The sequence below is a fragment of the Cherax quadricarinatus genome, chromosome 38 (assembly GCF_038502225.1).
Source record: "Cherax quadricarinatus isolate ZL_2023a chromosome 38, ASM3850222v1, whole genome shotgun sequence".
Classification (NCBI taxonomy): Eukaryota; Metazoa; Arthropoda; class Malacostraca; order Decapoda; family Parastacidae; genus Cherax; species Cherax quadricarinatus.
The window spans coordinates 6,302,173-6,320,001 of record NC_091329.1 but is presented as its reverse complement, the minus strand read 5'-3'; the positions used below and the strand labels follow the sequence as shown (position 1 = coordinate 6,320,001).

The 17,829-nt window shown below is 37.6% G+C and overlaps 1 protein-coding gene and 1 long non-coding RNA gene across 8 annotated transcripts in view; one reads left to right on the top strand and one right to left on the bottom strand.

Moving 5' to 3' along the window:
* Nucleotides 1–13,570, top strand: part of LOC128692948 (cytospin-A) — a 531,559-nt gene extending 517,989 nt beyond the window's left edge. For all 7 annotated transcript variants that reach the window (XM_070092047.1, XM_070092046.1, XM_070092043.1 and 4 more), the window contains 6 exons: nucleotides 63–225; nucleotides 2,542–2,724; nucleotides 5,014–5,147; nucleotides 6,419–6,733; nucleotides 6,839–7,126; nucleotides 12,131–13,570. In XM_070092047.1, coding sequence (XP_069948148.1) covers nucleotides 63–225; nucleotides 2,542–2,724; nucleotides 5,014–5,147; nucleotides 6,419–6,733; nucleotides 6,839–7,126; nucleotides 12,131–12,220 — 1,173 coding nt within the window. In that variant the 3' untranslated portion in view covers nucleotides 12,221–13,570. The remainder of the gene's footprint in view (nucleotides 1–62; nucleotides 226–2,541; nucleotides 2,725–5,013; nucleotides 5,148–6,418; nucleotides 6,734–6,838; nucleotides 7,127–12,130) is intronic.
* The window catches only part of LOC138853727 (uncharacterized), a 61,548-nt gene that overhangs the window by 17,130 nt on the left and 26,589 nt on the right, over nucleotides 1–17,829 (bottom strand). The window lies entirely within an intron of this gene.

The window sequence follows — 17,829 nt, the reverse complement described above, 5'->3', positions numbered from 1 at the left end:
AAATTAATGTTTTGACCTATCTTGCAAACATTTTTATTTTAATGCTGCCATTCTTTTGAAAGGTGGAAGAATGGGAGCAGTTCCAAAGTGATTTGTTGATGACAGTTCGTGTTGCAAATGACTTCAAGACAGAAGCGCAACATGATCTGGAACGCTTGACTCAAGAAAATGTCATGCTCAGAGACAGACTTAAGCAGCTAGGCCAGGACCTTGAAAAGGCCAAGGGTAGGTTTTTTTTTTTTTTTAATTGGTTTTTATTAATAGTGCTGCAATAGCTGATACTGAGAAGAATATTGCTCAATTTGTTGATATCACCCCTGGTTACAGTTGACTTGGGTGATATTAAATGTTATCTAAAGTACCAAGGTGAGATTTGCCTGTGCTTCTGAGCTGCTGCTTATTTTTTACACTGCTGTTGTTGTTCATGCTTAATGATAAATATGAATCTTAAGCATCTAAGTTTGTGATGAAACAAAATAGTTGAAGACAAGTTTTGTGAGCTGTTAATATTTTAGGGGGGGAGGGGCTACCTTGCATTTGTGATAAGTAGTAAAGGCAGATCACCATGTCATTGCACGTACCTGTATACTTAACCCATCTCAAAGGTGGAGACAGTGAAGCTGATATTACTCAAAATTCCATGCAGTTGCATTTTATAATTTTAATCTAATATAATTAATTTAGGTCTTGTCAACATTTCTAAGGTTTTTATGTGCTCCCTACCCCATTGTTTTTATTAACCATATCAGCTCTCATAGCTGTCCGTGATATTTCTTAGGGATCTATTGCAATTTTGTGATTTCCATGTCATTCATTTGTTTGTCGTTATTAAAACTTAATATTGGTGGGAGAGCCTGCTGATGGCAATGTAGGAAGACGAAATTAACTGTTGAGAGCGCATTCACATACTTGACTCAGGAAATTGTAATAACATGATTACAAAGAAATAACAATGGGTGGTGATTGAACCTATGGTTAGAACATGCCAAAGCATGCTGGTGAGAGATTAGTCTGTAATAACCTGCATTTATGGTCACAATGGAGCCCATGCTTGCCTCCCTTTGGTGTATAGAAACATACCTAATTGGATGAATCCTTTGAAGTCAATATGGTCCAGTGGATATTGCATGCGAGTTTTAGGATGTGTTTGCCATGGGTTCAAGCCCCATCTGTTCTTTGATTTACCTTCACATAGAATGGGCTCAAGAAAAAATTAAAGGGAAAAGTTGTTTGATTTAAAATAGGAGTGATGATCATTAAGAAAATTCAACTTGTAGAGTAAAAACAAAAGGCTAAGTCAAATGTGAAGATTGGCACAGGGTAAAGCTGGAGTAATGGATAGTAAGGTAATTAAAAGATAGCTACTAACAAACACATATTGTTTAAATGAGGGTTATGGTTGGTGAATCAATGAAATGAGTGAGGAAATTGTGGTCTCTTATTAAATAATGAAGAGGTGGGCAAAAAATCTTTAAGGGTTGTAGGGTGCCAGGTGGATGGGAGGAAAGCATGTCACGTGGAAGTGAATGTTGGATCAAGTTTCTGGGATCAATAGCAGTGCAACAGTGTTAAGGCACCCCATCCCCTTTGAAGGAAACTATGGTCTCAGAGTTGGTGGTAAGATGAAGTCATTGGCAAAGTAAGAAATCTAAATAGTATCATGCCAGTAGATTCAGTGAACAAAGGGCAATATCAAAAAGACCTAGAAAACTCACTACTAAGTTCATGCAAAATTGCTAAGACTAAAAAAAATTTTTACTAACAAAATCTGACAATTGAAGATCATGTAATGTGGTGAAAGGGTAAAGATTTTCCTAATTCCTCCCTTGTAAAGTTACATTGTTGCTACCCTTGCTTCGTGTGGCACTTGATATACAAGTAGCTTATTTGGCTCTTCCCTGAGGGGTGGACTTAATTAGCATTGTTATTCATCCTAGATAGTTGTATTACTGGAATTTCAATAGAATGAAACCCATTTAAAAATTTATCAGGTTTACTGAATGAGTTAATAATAAACTGGTTTGCAAGGATCTTAATGAAAATTTGAGTTGATCAGTGCTTTTTATAGAGATTATTGCCTTGGGGTAAGTAGGAATATATTGAGAAGGGGTAGGAGGAGCACATTTACTGAAATGTGAATTTTATTGACACATGGTTGAAGTAACTGCCTTGTACATGGAAGATGGTTAAAAGAAAGAGAGAGAGAGAGAGGAACTAAGTTTTTTCTTTTTAAATTAGTAATATTTCTAAAATCTGTAATTACATTTTCACATTAAAGATGACTGGTTTTAAAAGATTGTGTGCCACAGTACAAAAAAAAAAAGTCTCAGTAAGTTCACTTTGTATTGCAATTGTGCTTTTGGAACTGTAGAAGACAAAGCTGAAGAGTATGTACAATTTTTTACAGAAATTATGTTTATGCTACCCTGCTTTCATAGTAAGAATTGGGAATACAATTGTAGTTGGATAGATTATTGTAGAGAAAATAATCAAATTGGTGCTTTGGTTTGAGTACATTGCCTAGTGTCTTATGTCACACAGCTGTGAAAGTGTGCAGCCCTGTGAATATTAGCAGTAATACCACCTTGAACAATGGCAGCAGTGATCGCCGTACTGTACGTGCTGTACCTACATCCCTGCCTAATGGTGATCCTAGCATCCTTGCTGATCGCCGTAACCCTCGCCCCCTGGCACGAGGTGATTCCAGAGTTAAATCCCTTATTGGTGAGCATTTATCCTCTGCTTGAAAGTTCCTTGGTATAGTACTTTTTATATTTTTTAATTTGCAGTTTTGTGATGCATCCACACTTAGGTTTCATTTATTGCTATTATCTTTAAGATACAAATAATTTTAATGTGTATATTTTCAGTTGATTCTGTTCAAATCATTTGATTTAGATAAAGAAAAATTGGATATCAAATTGGGGAGGAGGAGTATGGAAGAAGTAAATGTTTTCAGATACTTGGGAGTTGACGTGTCGGCGGATGGATTTATGAAGGGTGAGGTTAATCATAGAATTGATGAGGGAAAAAAGGTGAGTGGTGCGTTGAGGTGTTTATGTGGAGTCAAAAAACGTTATCTATGGAGGCAAAGGAGGGAATGTATGAAAGTATAGTAGTACCAACACTCTTATATGGATGTGAAGCTTGGGTGGTAAATGCAGCAGCGAGGAGACGGTTGGAGGCAGTGGAGATGTCCTGTCTAAGGGCAATGTGTGGTGCAAATGTTATGCAGAAAATTCGGAGTGTGGAAATTAGGAAAAGGTGTGGAGTTAATAAAAGTATTAGTCAGAGGGCAGAAGAGGGGTTGTTGAGGTGGTTTGGTCATTTAGAGAGAATGGATCAAAGTAGAATGACATGGAAAGCATATAAATCTATAGGGGAAGGAAGGCGGGGTAGGGGTCGTCCTCGAAAGGGTTGGAGAGAGGGGTTAAAGGAGGTTTTGTGGGCGAGGGGCTTGGACTTCCAGCAAGCGTGCATGAGCGTGTTAGATAGGAGTGAATGGAGACGTATGGTACTTGGGACCTGAAGATCTGTTGGAGTGTGAGCAGGGTAATATTTAGTGAAGGGATTCAGGGAAACCGGTTATTTTCATATAGTCGGACTTGAGTCCTGGAAATGGGAAGTACAATGCCTGCGCTTTAAAGGAGGGGTTTGGGATATTGGCAGTTTGGAGGGATATGTTGTGTATCTTTATATGTATATGCTTCTAAATGTTGTATTCTGAGCACCTCTGCAAAAACAGTGATAATGTGAGAGTGTGGTGAAAGTGTTGAATGATGATGAAAGTATTTTCTTGTTGGGGATTTTCTTTCTTTTTTGGGTCACCCTGCCTTGGTGGGAGACGGCCGACTTGTTGGAAAAAAAAAAAAAAATTCTGTTCAAACTATTCCATAGATAATGTGTACTGCCATAAATGTGGATGGGCACATAGTTTAGAATGAAAACATTTGCCACATCTTGGCAAAAGGTTTGGAAATCTGAAGAGCTAATAGATGTCTTGTAAGGAATACACTATGTACAGTATTTACCCAGAGGTGAGGAAGGTAAGAGATAATTACCCATAGCCCGAGTCTTTCAGACAACGTTCTGGTTATCAGAAGAGGTTATAATGTACACTTGAGGCTTTTCAGAAAACAGTAGTGAAACCAGCAAGCATGTATGCATAAAAAATGTCACTTATCAATATTCTAAGAGGCTTACCCTCTGGTGACTTTCTTGGTATGGTACTTGATGACTAAAGCTTTCTGGATAATCTTGTAATAAAGAAATGAGACACTGAATTGATCAAAAAAGCAAGAATTTAAAAAATTGTAATATGCTTGCTTAGAGATGTCAGAAATTTGCTTTGTTAGAGGGAGAGGGAACTAATATGCATACTAAGTTTTATTTATAAACATTTAAAAATTTAGTTGAATTGAAATGGGGGAGGGGGGAGGCTTGCCAGTAGTAGATGCATTTTTAAGGTTGAGATATATTAAATTTTCAAGTAGCTGACATAGCTTATGTTACGAGTTATATTATGTAATACTTCCACATATTTTACTTTTTTATTTATTATAATAAGCTTGGCAGTTTGGAGGGATATGTTGTCTATCTTTATACGTATATGCTTCTAAACTGTTGTATTCTGAGCACCTCTGCAAAAACAGTGATAATGTGTGAGTGTGGTGAAAGTGTTGAATGATGATGAAAGTATTTTCTTTTTGGGGATTTTCTCTTTTTGGGTCACCCTGCCTCGGTGGGAGACTGCCGACTTTTTAAAAAAAAAAAAAAAAAAAAAAAGCTTGGCTGTAAACAATTACAGCAGTTTGCTTAAACACTTGCTAACCTAATCTGCAAAGTGCCTCTTAGCATGGCCTTTATATATCCAAGTCATAAAGTAACATTTGTTAGTTTGGCGGTTGCTAAAATAAATGCCTTAGTTTTCTTGAAATAGTGTTTTTTTTCCTTGATAAAACTTTATATCTGTTGATATTGACATTGTGTTAATGTAGTTTGCATTTTGAACAGAATCTATAGAAAGTGCTACTAGACAGACACGTGCTGGCTCCCGAAGCTCTTCCACATCAAGTTTATGTAGTACAAGCAGTGAAAGCAACATTAATAATAATAAAACTCCTATTCTGAAGCGAGCTGATACAGAGGTATGTGGCATATACGTTTTGTAGAAGTTTTATTTTATTATTGTGTTTTAGTTGTCTTGTTCTTTCTAAGAACTTCTCCACCATTAGAGGGTGACCTATAAAAATGGTCTCAAATATTTCAACTGCTATAAAATGTTTGGTTTTTGAAGCAACGTAATGGAGGAACACTGCAGTTGAAAAACAGCACATTCACTATCATTCGTTCAGTCACTGTTTTGCCAGACGCGTGCTGCCGTCCTATATCCTTTCTAAACTAAATTTATCCTACTCTGATCCATCATTCTAAGTTTTTCCTGGTTAGATATGATTTGTGCCCAATTTGTTCAGACCTGTCTTCCACTTGTCTACTCCACTTGAGAAAATCGATGAAGTAAGTGGCAGCTTTAGAAATTTTTTGAATTGTGGCTTAGTTTACTGATAGGTAACAGTTGACGAAAATAAGAAGAAAGCTTGGTGGTCGATGTTGGGTCCCTAGTTCACAATCTACGAAATACATAGATAAGAGAATAAATACGGAAAAATTAACTGCTGACGAAAAAAATAAAATAAAATGAGTTTTGTGATTGAGTTAAGATAGTTATCCAAAAAGTGGCATACAGTTTAATACAGATAATTAAAGCTCTAATTCTAGCAAATAAAAACATGTCGCTTTCACCAATGCATTCCCTATCCTAAGCAGTATAACTTGATTACTAATGAAACAACAGTATACTTTTTACTCAGGGATGCCTGACAAGAGGAAATAAACTTTGAAATAAAAGTTTATTTCCTCACATTGTTCATCACTAATCACTCTTGGTGGCATTGTGCATATTAGCAATGTCTGCATCATTATTTTGTGTGCAGGAACTTACATTTTATGACAGTCATTCCATATTCTAATTACATCTATGTCAAGTTTGTAGTCTGAACTGATGGTGTGATACTGCAAGGATTGAGGTATAAAAAAATTTCCCTAACTAACCCTATTTTGACACTTCTGGTTCAAAATGTGTTAAAATGAAATATAATGGGTTTTATGAAATTTATTTTAAAGGTTCATTAATTTTATTAATGTTGAGGGAAGTTTGTTATACGGTATATTCTCCCCCCTTCCCAAATCTTAACTTACTAACCCTAATTTTTTTTGTTTTTTTGTCATATTACCAGAAATTATACTATTTTAATCTGATATTACTAAATAGACAAATCAGCTTGAGTGGACATAGTGATATAAATCTGAGTATGATAGTTTGTATTGTAGTTTTGTATCGATAAATGTATTTCTTCAGACGGCAATCCGGGGTGGTTCATCACCATTGAAGGATGCAGGAAATACCCTCGGCTCATCAGTGTCCTCGCCTCTGAGAGCTATCCAGCGCAATTCCTTCACAGAGGGCATCACTCAATCCTCTCTTTCTCAGTCTACCTTCTCAAAGCCATCTCCAGGCTCTTCCAATCTCTCTGACAATGTAAAGATGTCTCAGTTAACTGATAAAAACTCTGGAAAAATTTCTACTCTTGGCTCTGGAGAAAATGTCTCTAAACCCATTTCTATCTTAAGCAACAAGATTGATCATTCCATGAGACGCAATAGTTATGGACAGGTAAGTAGTTATCATTTTAGTGTAAGGTGAAATAGATTTATAAATTTACTACTTACAAATGACTTCTTAGAGAACTGGTCATTATATTGTCATTGTCAATTTCAGATTAGTGCTGTTGTTGATAAGAAAGATCCCTTGGCTTCCCTAGCACAGAGTGGGGGATCAAAGAGAAATGCTTTACTGAAGTGGTGTCAGAATAAGACTTTGGGCTACAACAATGTTGACATTACCAACTTTAGCTCCAGCTGGAATGATGGCCTTGCTCTATGTGCCATCTTGGACACGTACCTTCCACATAAAATAAACTACAAATATCTTTCACCTCAGAATAAGAGACAGAATTTTCAGGTTGCAATATCAGCTGCAGAATCAGTGGGAATACCAAATTTATTGGTAAGTAGCATACTATTCATAAGTTTAAATTTTAAGTTAAAAATTTCTTTTTGAATAATTTGCATAAAATTTCATGTCTAGTTATTCAGTTTTTGCAATCTTATTCAAATGACTTCAGGAAGTCATTAATAGTACTTAATTTTCATTATTGTATACATTAGTATAGGTATAAGCTTCAAGACAAAAATTAGGGGGTTAGGGTTATCTTATACAAGAGTAATGTATTTGAGGGATTGAAATCCATATACAGTGGACCCCCGGTTAACGAACTTTTTTCATTCCAGTAGTATGTTCAGGTGCCAGTACTGACCGAATTTTTTCCCATAAGGAATATTGTGAAGTAGATTAGTCAATTTCAGACCCCCAAACATACACGTACAAACGCACTTACATAAATACACTTACATAATTGGTCGCATTTGGAGGTGATCGTTATGCGGGGGTCCACTGTACAAGTATGAATTTTTTCATGAACCCTTTTCTCTCTTCTCGGAATTCTATTTTTAACATTTAACTAATACTGATTTTTTAATACTTGCAGAATTAGAGCATAAAAAATTTAAATTCTATGAAATACCTAGAAAATTTAAGCATTGCGGTGTGATTGATGGAAACCTAAATCTTAGGTGCCAACAGGATAGAGCATTGTGCAAGCTTTTTTTTTTTTTTTACATTATCATGTCCCATTAAAATCTATCCTTTTACTAACTTTTGTGATAGTTGTGCTTGAATATAAGTTAGCATTTGTAAAAGGTGAATATTTTTTTCTCCAAAGTTTTCATATAGCTTGAATATCATATATGAATTTGATGCCAATTGGATACATGTAGTTACCATATATAAATACATATACATGTATATATAAAAACAAACACTGACCTCATATATATATATTTTTTTTTTTTTTTCAACAAGTCGGTCGTCTCCCACCGAGGCAGGGTGACCCAAAAAAGAAAGAAAATCCCCAAAAAGAAAATACTTTCATCATCATTCAACACTTTCACCACACTCGCACATTATCACTGCTTTTGCAGAGGTGCTCAGAATACAACAGTTTAGAAGCATATACGTATAAAGATAGACAACATATCCCTCCAAACTGCCAATATCCAAAACCCCTCCTTTAAAGTGCAGGCATTGTACTTCCCATTTCCAGGACTCAAGTCCGACTATATGAAAATAACTGGTTTCCCTGAATCCCTTCACTAAATATTACCCTGCTCACACTCCAACAGATCGTCAGGTCCCAAGTATCATTCGTCTCCATTCACTCCTATCTAACACGCTCATGCACGCTTGCTGGAAGTCCAAGCCCCTCACCCACAAAACCTCCTTTACCCCCTCTTTCCAACCCTTTCGAGGACGACCCCTACCCCTCTTTCCTTCCCCTATAGATTTATATGCTTTCCATGTCATTCTACTTTGATCCATTCTCTCTAAATGACCAAACCACCTCAACAACCCCTCTTCTGCCCTCTGACTAATGCTTTTATTAACTCCACACCTTCTCCTAATTTCCACACTCCGAATTTTCTGCATAATATTTACACCACACATTGCCCTTAGACAGAACATCTCCACTGCCTCCAACCGTCTCCTCGCTGCTGCATTTACCACCCAAGCTTCACATCCATATAAGAGTGTTGGTACTACTATACTTTCATACATTCCCTTCTTTGCCTCCATAGATAACGTTTTTTGACTCCACATATACCTCAACGCACCACTCACCTTTTTTCCCTCATCAATTCTATGATTAACCTCATCCTTCATAAATCCATCCGCCGACACGTCAACTCCCAAGTATCTGAAAACATTCACTTCTTCCATACTCCTCCTCCCCAATTTGATATCCAATTTTTCTTTATCTAAATCATTTGATACCCTCATCACCTTACTCTTTTCTATGTTCACTTTCAACTTTCTACCTTTACACACATTCTCAAACTCATCCACTAACCTTTGCAATTTTTCTTTAGAATCTCCCATAAGCACAGTATCATCAGCAAAAAGTAACTGTGTCAATTCCCATTTTAAATTTGATTCCCCATAATTTAATCCCACCCCTCTCCCGAACACCCTAGCATTTACTTCTTTTACAACCCCATCTATAAATATATTAAACAACCATGGTGACATTACACATCCCTGTCTAAGACCTACTTTTACCGGGAAGTATTCTCCCTCTCTTCTACACACCCTAACCTGAGCCTCACTATCCTCATAAAAGCTCTTTACAGCATTTAGTAACTTACCACCTATTCCATATACTTGCAACATCTGCCACATTGCTCCTCTATCCACTCTATCATATGCCTTTTCTAAATCCATAAATGCAATAAAAACTTCCCTACCTTTATCTAAATACTGTTCACATATATGCTTCAATGTAAACACTTGATCTACACATCCCCTACCCACTCTGAAACCTCCTTGCTCGTCCGCAATTCTACATTCTGTCTTGCCTCTAATTCTTTCAATTATAACCCTACCGTATACTTTTCCTGGTATACTCAGTAAACTTATTCCTCTATAATTTTTACAATCTCTTTTGTCCCCTTTCCCTTTATATAAAGGGACTATACATGCTCTCCGCCAATCCCTAGGTACCTTCCCCTCTTTCATACATTTATTAAACAAAAGTACCAACCACTCCAACACTATATCCCCCCCTGCTTTTAACATTTCTGTCATGATCCCATCAGTTCCAGCTGCTTTACCCCCTTTCATTCTACGTAATGCCTCACGTACCTCCACCACACTTACATTCTGCTCTTCTTCACTCCTAAAAAATGGTATACCTCCCTGGCCAGTGCATGAAATTACCGCCTCCCTTTCTTCCTTAACATTTAAAAGTTCCTCAAAATATTCTCGCCATCTACCTAATACCTCCCTCTCCCCATCTACTAACTCCCCTACTCTGTTTTTAACTGACAAATCCATACTTTCCCTAGGCTTTCTTAACTTGTTTAACTCCCTCCAAAATTTTTTCTTATTTTCATTAAAATTTCTTGACAGTGCCTCTCCCACTCTTTCATCTGCTCTCCTTTTGCACTCTCTCACCACTCTCTTCACCTTTCTTTTACTCTCCATATACTCTGCTCTTCTTATAACACTTCTGCTTTGTAAAAACCTCTCGTAAGCTACCTTTTTCTCTTTTATCACACCCTTTACTTCATCATTCCACCAATCACTCCTCTTTCCTCCTGCCCCCACCCTCCTATAACCACAAACTTCTGCCCCACATTCTAATACTGCATTTTTAAAACTATTCCAACCCTCTTCAACCCCCCCACTACTCATCTTTGCACTAGCCCACCTTTCTGCCAATAGTCGCTTATATCTCGCCCGAACTTCCTCCTCCCTTAGTTTATACACTTTCACCTCCCTCTTACTTGTTGTTGCCACCTTCCTCTTTTCCCATCTACCTCTTACTCTAACTGTAGCTACAACTAAATAATGATCCGATATATCAGTTGCCCCTCTATAAACATGTACATCCTGGAGCCTACCCATCAACCTTTTATCCACCAATACATAATCTAAAACTACTTTCATTATGTGCTACATCATACCTTGTATATTTATTTATCCTCTTTTTCATAAAATATGTATTACTTATTACCAAATTTCTTTCTACACATAGCTCAATTAAAGGCTCCCCATTTACATTTACCCCTGGCACCCCAAAATTACCTACTACTCCCTCCATAACATTTTTACCCACTTTAGCATTGAAATCCCCAACCACCATTACTCTCACACTTGATTCAAAACTCCCCACGCATTCACTCAACATTTCCCAGAATCTCTCTCTCTCCTCTACACTTCTCTCTTCTCCAGGTGCATACACGCTTACTATAACCCACTTTTCACATCCAATCTTTATTTTACTCCACATAATCCTTGAATTTATACATTTGTAGTCCCTCTTTTCCTGCCATAGCTTATCCTTCAACATTATTGCTACTCCTTCTTTAGCTCTAACTCTATTTGAAACCCCTGACCTAATCCCATTTATTCCTCTCCATTGAAACTCTCCCACCCCCTTCAGCTTTGTTTCACTTAAAGCCAGGACATCCAGTTTCTTCTCATTCATAACATCCACAATCATCTCTTATCATTTGCACAACATCCACGCACATTCAGACTTCCCACTTTGACAATTTTCTTCTTCTTATTCTTTTTAGTAATCTTTACAGGAAAAGGGGTTACTAGCCCATTGTTCCCGGCATTTTAGTTGACTTTTACAACACGCATGGCTTACGGAGGAAAGATTCTTATTCCACTTCCCCATGGATATAAAAGGAAAAGTAATAAGACCAAGAACTATTAAGATAAAATCAAAGAAAACTCAGAGGAGTGTGTATAAATAAACGTGTACATGGATGTGTAGTGTGACCTAAGTGTAAGTAGAAGTAGCAAGACGTACCTGTAATCTTGCATATTTATGAGACAGACAAAAGACACCAGCAATCCTACCATCATGTAAGACAATTACAGGCTTTCGTTTTACACTCACTTGGCAGGACGGTAGTACCTCCCTGGGTGGTTGCTGTCTACCAACCTACTATATAATTACCCTGAATCCCTTCACTAAATATTACCCTGCTCACACTCCAACAGCTAGTCGGGTCCCAAAAACCATTCACTCCTAACACGCTCACGCATGCTTGACTGCATTTCTCTAGTTTCATCCTACATTGGTGTGAAAGAGTTTAAAAAAATAAAATTATAGATTGGCCACCAAATTTAAACAGTTATAACATACAACTATATTTAAGAATTGCATTAAGAGCTGAAGTAGAAAATATTTGCTTAGGATGGATTGCTGTTAGTGCTTAAATTCTCAGATATTCTACTTTCAAGAGTTAGGATAGTGTTATATATATGGAATACTGTTCATTACTATGTTACTATTTTTTACCCCATATAAAATATTGTATAATTGTTGCATTAGAATTAGCACGAGAGGTTTTTCTAATGTTGTCACTATTCTTGCAGGATGTCAATGATATGATAACATCTGAACGTCCAAACTGGCAGACCGTTTATAACTATGTCACATCTATCTTCTGTCATTTTGAGACATGAGCTATTAAAGCCTTAAAAATTATGAACCATAATGCTTAACCATATTTTTGTGATTGCTAAAATGTGCTAGCATTAAAAGAAAAGACCTGGGGATTAATGCAGCCTTCTTCAAACATGACATTAAAACTTTCTTATTCATGCTGGGGAAAAAAGTGTTTATATATATATTATACATACACATTGTGTGTGTGTGTTTGGCTTAACCAATTGAAATTTTTTCTTCTGCAGTGGTGAAAAGTGCCTTCTGTCGTACTTTTTAATTTGTTACACATAGTTTACCTTAATTATTCATATCTTTAAAAGTTGTAACTTAATGGCAGTTATGCTCTTATTTCTTTTAGAATTGGTTTTGTTTATATTTAAAGGAGGAATCTGTCTAGTCTGAATTTTTAGTTTGCAGAAAAGACAAGAAAAATCTTGTTAATCTGGCTGTGTATAAAGTTCTCAGTATAAGAAATTTATATATTTTATGCTGTATTCAGTACAAAAAATATTACTGCAGCATTTATTGAATGACAGAATTTCATCATTCCAAGTTGACAACCAAACTTTTTAATTGATGTTTTTAGGAATTATAAAGTTCTGTTATTAACCTTCAATGGTAATGCAGAATAGTTACTGTTATAATAAGCTGTGATAACTTTTCTTTAAGCACATAGTGACTAATCCCCATGTATTTCATTTGCATCCATTTTGTATGACAGCTTACATGTAAGGTAATGCTCTAGCTCTAGTTAGCTGGGTGCTAACTGAGCTGCGAGGATTACTGTGCCTGACTACACGTGTAAAAAGCAGTTTATGCTAATTTTCCTTGCATCCTCAATGTTTTCCTCCTTAATTTGTTGAGGATTGTCAAAGCATAAACTTTTCAGCTTTATGAATATCCTTGGCATAAATTTCTTGCAGTCAATTTGTGCCTTGCCATGAAATGAAAAATTTAAGCAATGTAAACAATGAAACTAGTTTTCATGCTTAGATATATTATGTGCTTTGAGGCAGTATATTTTTTTTTTTTTTGTTCAGGAGTCTGAAGACAAGCAAGATGTAGTGTTCCAGCAAAGTAAAGTATTAATTTCTTTACTTGCCAGCTTATGTTCCCATTAGAAAAAATACTGTACACCTTTTCTATGCCAATCATCAGCTTGATTTGTCAAATTCTATCACTAATGTACAAAGTTCTGTAACCACAGCCAAACTGACATATTACAGTGGCTATGTAAATATGCTTGTATATAGTAAATGTTTAGTTTTAAGGGTGATTATATATGAAGTACTAGTGCAACATGCATGTATGCTTGTAAGTTCCTATGGCACACATGGAAGCAGTATTATGATAAACATTGAAGCTTCTTGTGTTTCTCCTTTCCTTTTTTTTTTTTTTATCACAGCTACTAAAAAGGTGATGTAAAAGTTTAGGAAATTAAATACCTCATTAAATTAATGGTACTGTATATAAAACCAAAAAGTGGATGAATAAGACAATGTAACACCTGGGTATCTATTGTTGATGCTTTGCCAACCAGTGGCTTTTTAAAATTCAAAACAAATGCTAGTGGAAATGCAGAGGTAATCTTAGGGGCTTAGTTCCTCAGCTATGATTGATCTCAGTCTAGGGTGATTAGACTACCTCACCACTTCTGCCCATCTCCAGTATGTATTTTTTATATTTAAATAGAAAAAAAAAATATGGATGGCAAAATATTTCCAATGAAAGATGCCTATGTTGCACATTTCAGTAATAATGTGTCCTTTTATTTTTGCAATACCCTTGACATGAAGGGCTCTTGATTTGAGGAATTAAGATTTCTGTCTACTTCCTTGGATCGAATCCGATTGCCCCCTATCCAATTCAGGTTTTGGGGATATTCCCCTTGTAAATTATAACTAGGTTAAGGCCCTTGGTAGTAGTGGAGGCAACCATGGATTTCCAGTGTGTTCTCCCAGTACCATTACCTGCCCATGAACCTTCCTTTGAACCTGGTATTGCTTTTGGACACCTCATCTAACTCTTGGGGGGCCAGACCCTTTTGAAGCCTGACCTTTGCTTTACCAAAACCATGCACCCAGCTTATTAGTAAATCTCAAAAGTATGAAAAAAAAAAAAAATTAAAACTAAAATGCATGGAACTAGAGTACAAAGCTAAATAAAGAATTAAAATTAAAGTTCTAGTTAATTTGGAGGCATTAAGCTAGTGTGTAGGAACTTTTGAGCCAAGTGAGAGTATTTGTGGTAAGGGACCTAAATGCTAAAGTATAAGTGTTTAGAGAGGGTGTGATAGGTGAGTTTGGGGTGCCAAGTGGAAATGATAAGGGGAAGCACTTGACTGAACTTTGTATGGAAAGGGGTTTGGTTATAGGTAACACATTTTAAGAAAACAAGGATAAATAAGTATACAATATAGGACATTATGACAGTAGTTTGTTGGATTATGTATTGGTAGATAAGACTTGGGTAGACTTCAGGATGTATATGTTTATAGAGGGACCACAGATATATCAGATCACTTTTTAGTTGTAGCTACAGTGAGAGTAAAAGGTAGATGGGATACAAGGAAAATGGAAGCAAAGTGAAGGTTTATAAACTAAAGGAGGAAGCAGTTAGGGCAAGATACAAGCTGCTGGACAGATGGGCAAGTTTAAGAACATTGTTAAGTGTTCAGCAGAAGTTGGTGCTTACAGGAAAATAGGTGGAATGATGTAGATAGGAAGAGAAAAAGTTTCCTTATGAGAGGTTCAAAAAGTAGAAGTGATGCAAGGAAGGAGGAGTATTGGAGAGAGAGAGGGGTGAAGCAATGTAAAAGAGCAAGACATTTACCAACAAATTTTGTTGAGAATAAGAAAAAAAAAATTTAAGAGCGAGATTAACAAGTCGAGAAAGACTAGGGAACGAATGGATTTGTTAGTTAAAAATAAGAGAGGAGAGTCATCAGGAAGATGGAGGGAATATTTTGCAAAATGAAGTATTGATGATATGGAAGCTGTGATTTAGTGTATAGGGCAAGGAAAAATAACTGGTTCTTCTTCATTCCTAATAGTGTGGGGGAAGTGGGTAGAAAGAGGATAAAGCATCTGGGATAGATAAAAATGTTAAAAGCAGGTGGGGATATAGTTTTGGGGTGGTTAGTTTTTTTTTTAACAAGTGTATAGAATTGGGTAAAGTACCTAGGGATTAACAGAAACCATGCATAGTTCCTTTGTATAAAGGCAAAGGGAAAAAAATATAGGGGAACAAGTTTGGGGTGCCAGGTGTAAATGATAATAGGAGCCCTTTGATTGAACTTTGTAGAGAAAGGGGTTTAGTTATAGGTAATGCATATTTTAAGAAAAAAGAGGATAAATAAGTATACAAGATATGATGTAGGGCAAAAATGACAGTAGTTTGTTGGATTATGTATTGGTAGATAAAAGATTGTCGAGTAGACTTCAGGATGTACATGTTTATAGAGGGGCCACAGATATATCGGATCACTTTTTAGTTGTAGCTACACTGAGAGTAAAAGGTAGATGGGATACAAGGAGAACAGAAGCATCAGGGAACAGAGAGGTGAATGTTTATAAACTAAAAGAGGAGGCAGTTAGGGTAAGATATAAACAGCTATTGGAGGATAGATGGGCTAATGAGAGCATAGGCAATGGGGTAGGTTTAAAAATAGTGTTGGAGTGTTCAGCAGAAGTTTGTGGTTACAGGAAGGTGGGTGCGGGAGGGAAGAGGAGCGATTGGTGGAATGAATAGAGTAGTAAGGAAGAAAAAGTTAGCATATGAGAAGTTTTTACAAAGTAGAAGTGATGCAAGGAGGGAAGAGTATATGGAGAAAAAGAGAGTGGTGAAGCAATGTAAAAAGAGAGCAAATGAGAGAGTGGGTGAGATATCAAGAAATTTTGTTGAAAATAAGAAAAAGTTTTGGAGTGAGATTAACAAGTTAAGGAAGCCAACAAATAGATTTGTCAGTTAAAAATGGGAGAGGAGAGTTATTAAATGGAGAGTATATTTTGAGGAATTGTTAAATGTTGAAGAAGATAGGGAAGCTGTGATTTTGTGTATAGGGCAAGGAGGAATAACATCTTGTAGGAGTGAGGAAGAGCCAGTTGTGAGTGTGGGGGAAGTTCGTGAGGCAGTAGGTAAAATGAAAGGGGGTAAGGCAGCCGGGATTGATGGGATAAAGATAGAAATGTTAAAAGCAGGTGGGGATATAGTTTTGGAGTGGTTGGTGCCATTATTTAATAAATCTATGGAAGAGGGTAAGGTACCTAGGGATTGGCAGAGAGCATGCATAGTTCCTTTGTATAAAGGCAAAGGGGACAAAAGAGTGCAAAAATTATAGGGTGATAAGTTTGTTGAGTATACCTGGTAAAGTGTATGGTAGAGTCATTATTGAAAGAATTCCTCTTCCAGGGGAGCTCCTTGGCGTGGTGAAGAGGCTCTTGGTCTGAGGAATTAGACCTGTCAGTCTACTTCCTCAGACCGAACCTAATTACCCCCATCCCATCCTCCCCTTTTTCCTTTCCTCCTCCTCCCCACCCCTCCCTTTTTGGCCTTTTTTTTTTTTTTTTCCACAGGCACGCTAGTTCCTAGGTAGGGGAAAGGGTACCGGGGTCCATCCCATTCCGTTGAGGTTCTTGGCAGTGGCGTAGTTTGCCGTGGAATCTGGATTGCCTGGGGATGTCCTGATCCCTCTCCGGTATCCCGGAGGGTGGCTTTGGGTGTCTCTCGGGCGACGGGTGTATCTCTGGAAGCCACCTTTCGGATTCCGGGGGTGGTGGCCGAAGGAGGTATGCTTTGTGGCGGATTTCCGGCCGCCCTCTCTTTTGTCCACCGAGGTAGCTCGGCAGATGTGAGGTTGCTATCCTGGATTGCCGGTTTACTGGCATGATGGGTAGGGTATGGCACGGGTTCCATGCTGCATCTGCGCTACTTGCGGTGCTGAGGTCCTCTTGGGTGCGGAGGGAGATTTCTGGCCCTTTCATTCCTCCTAGGAACTATCCCTCCTCGGTCCCCCCTTTTTTTATTCTTTTTTTTTATTTTTATTTTCTTTTCTTTCTTTTTATTTCTTAAAAACAAAAAGAAAGAAGTAACCTAACCATGGCAGCCCTAGTCCATGAACCTGCTACCCCCGGGCCCCTTCTTGATACCGCACCCCGTTCTGACCCCGCCTCGTCTTTGGACCACTCTTCGGACACTCCTCATGCCTCTGTACCTCTTGCCGGTGCTGTTTCCTCACCCACTTCAGGTACTGAGGCCTCGACTGACTCCTTCGATTTATCTGACCTTCGCTCTCCTCTGACTATGCTTCCGGCCTCTCCCTCTACGGTGCGGCAATTTTCGAATCGCCGGCCCGTTCCACGTCGGACCAACTCTGGTCCCACGCCTAAACGACAACGACAATTACCTGCTGATGATACTTCTCCACCTTCTCGTTCTTCTCAGAAAAGATCGACACGTCCTTCACTACCTTTCCACGCTCAGTTTCAGACTGCACAATGGACTAAATTCTTCACTTTACGACCGACTTCCTCTACTGCCTATCTTTCTGACCACAGTATTGGCAAGGCACTCCTACGCCATGTTGGTAAAGATATTTCTTTTCATGCTCTTAAGAGCGGTACGCGCA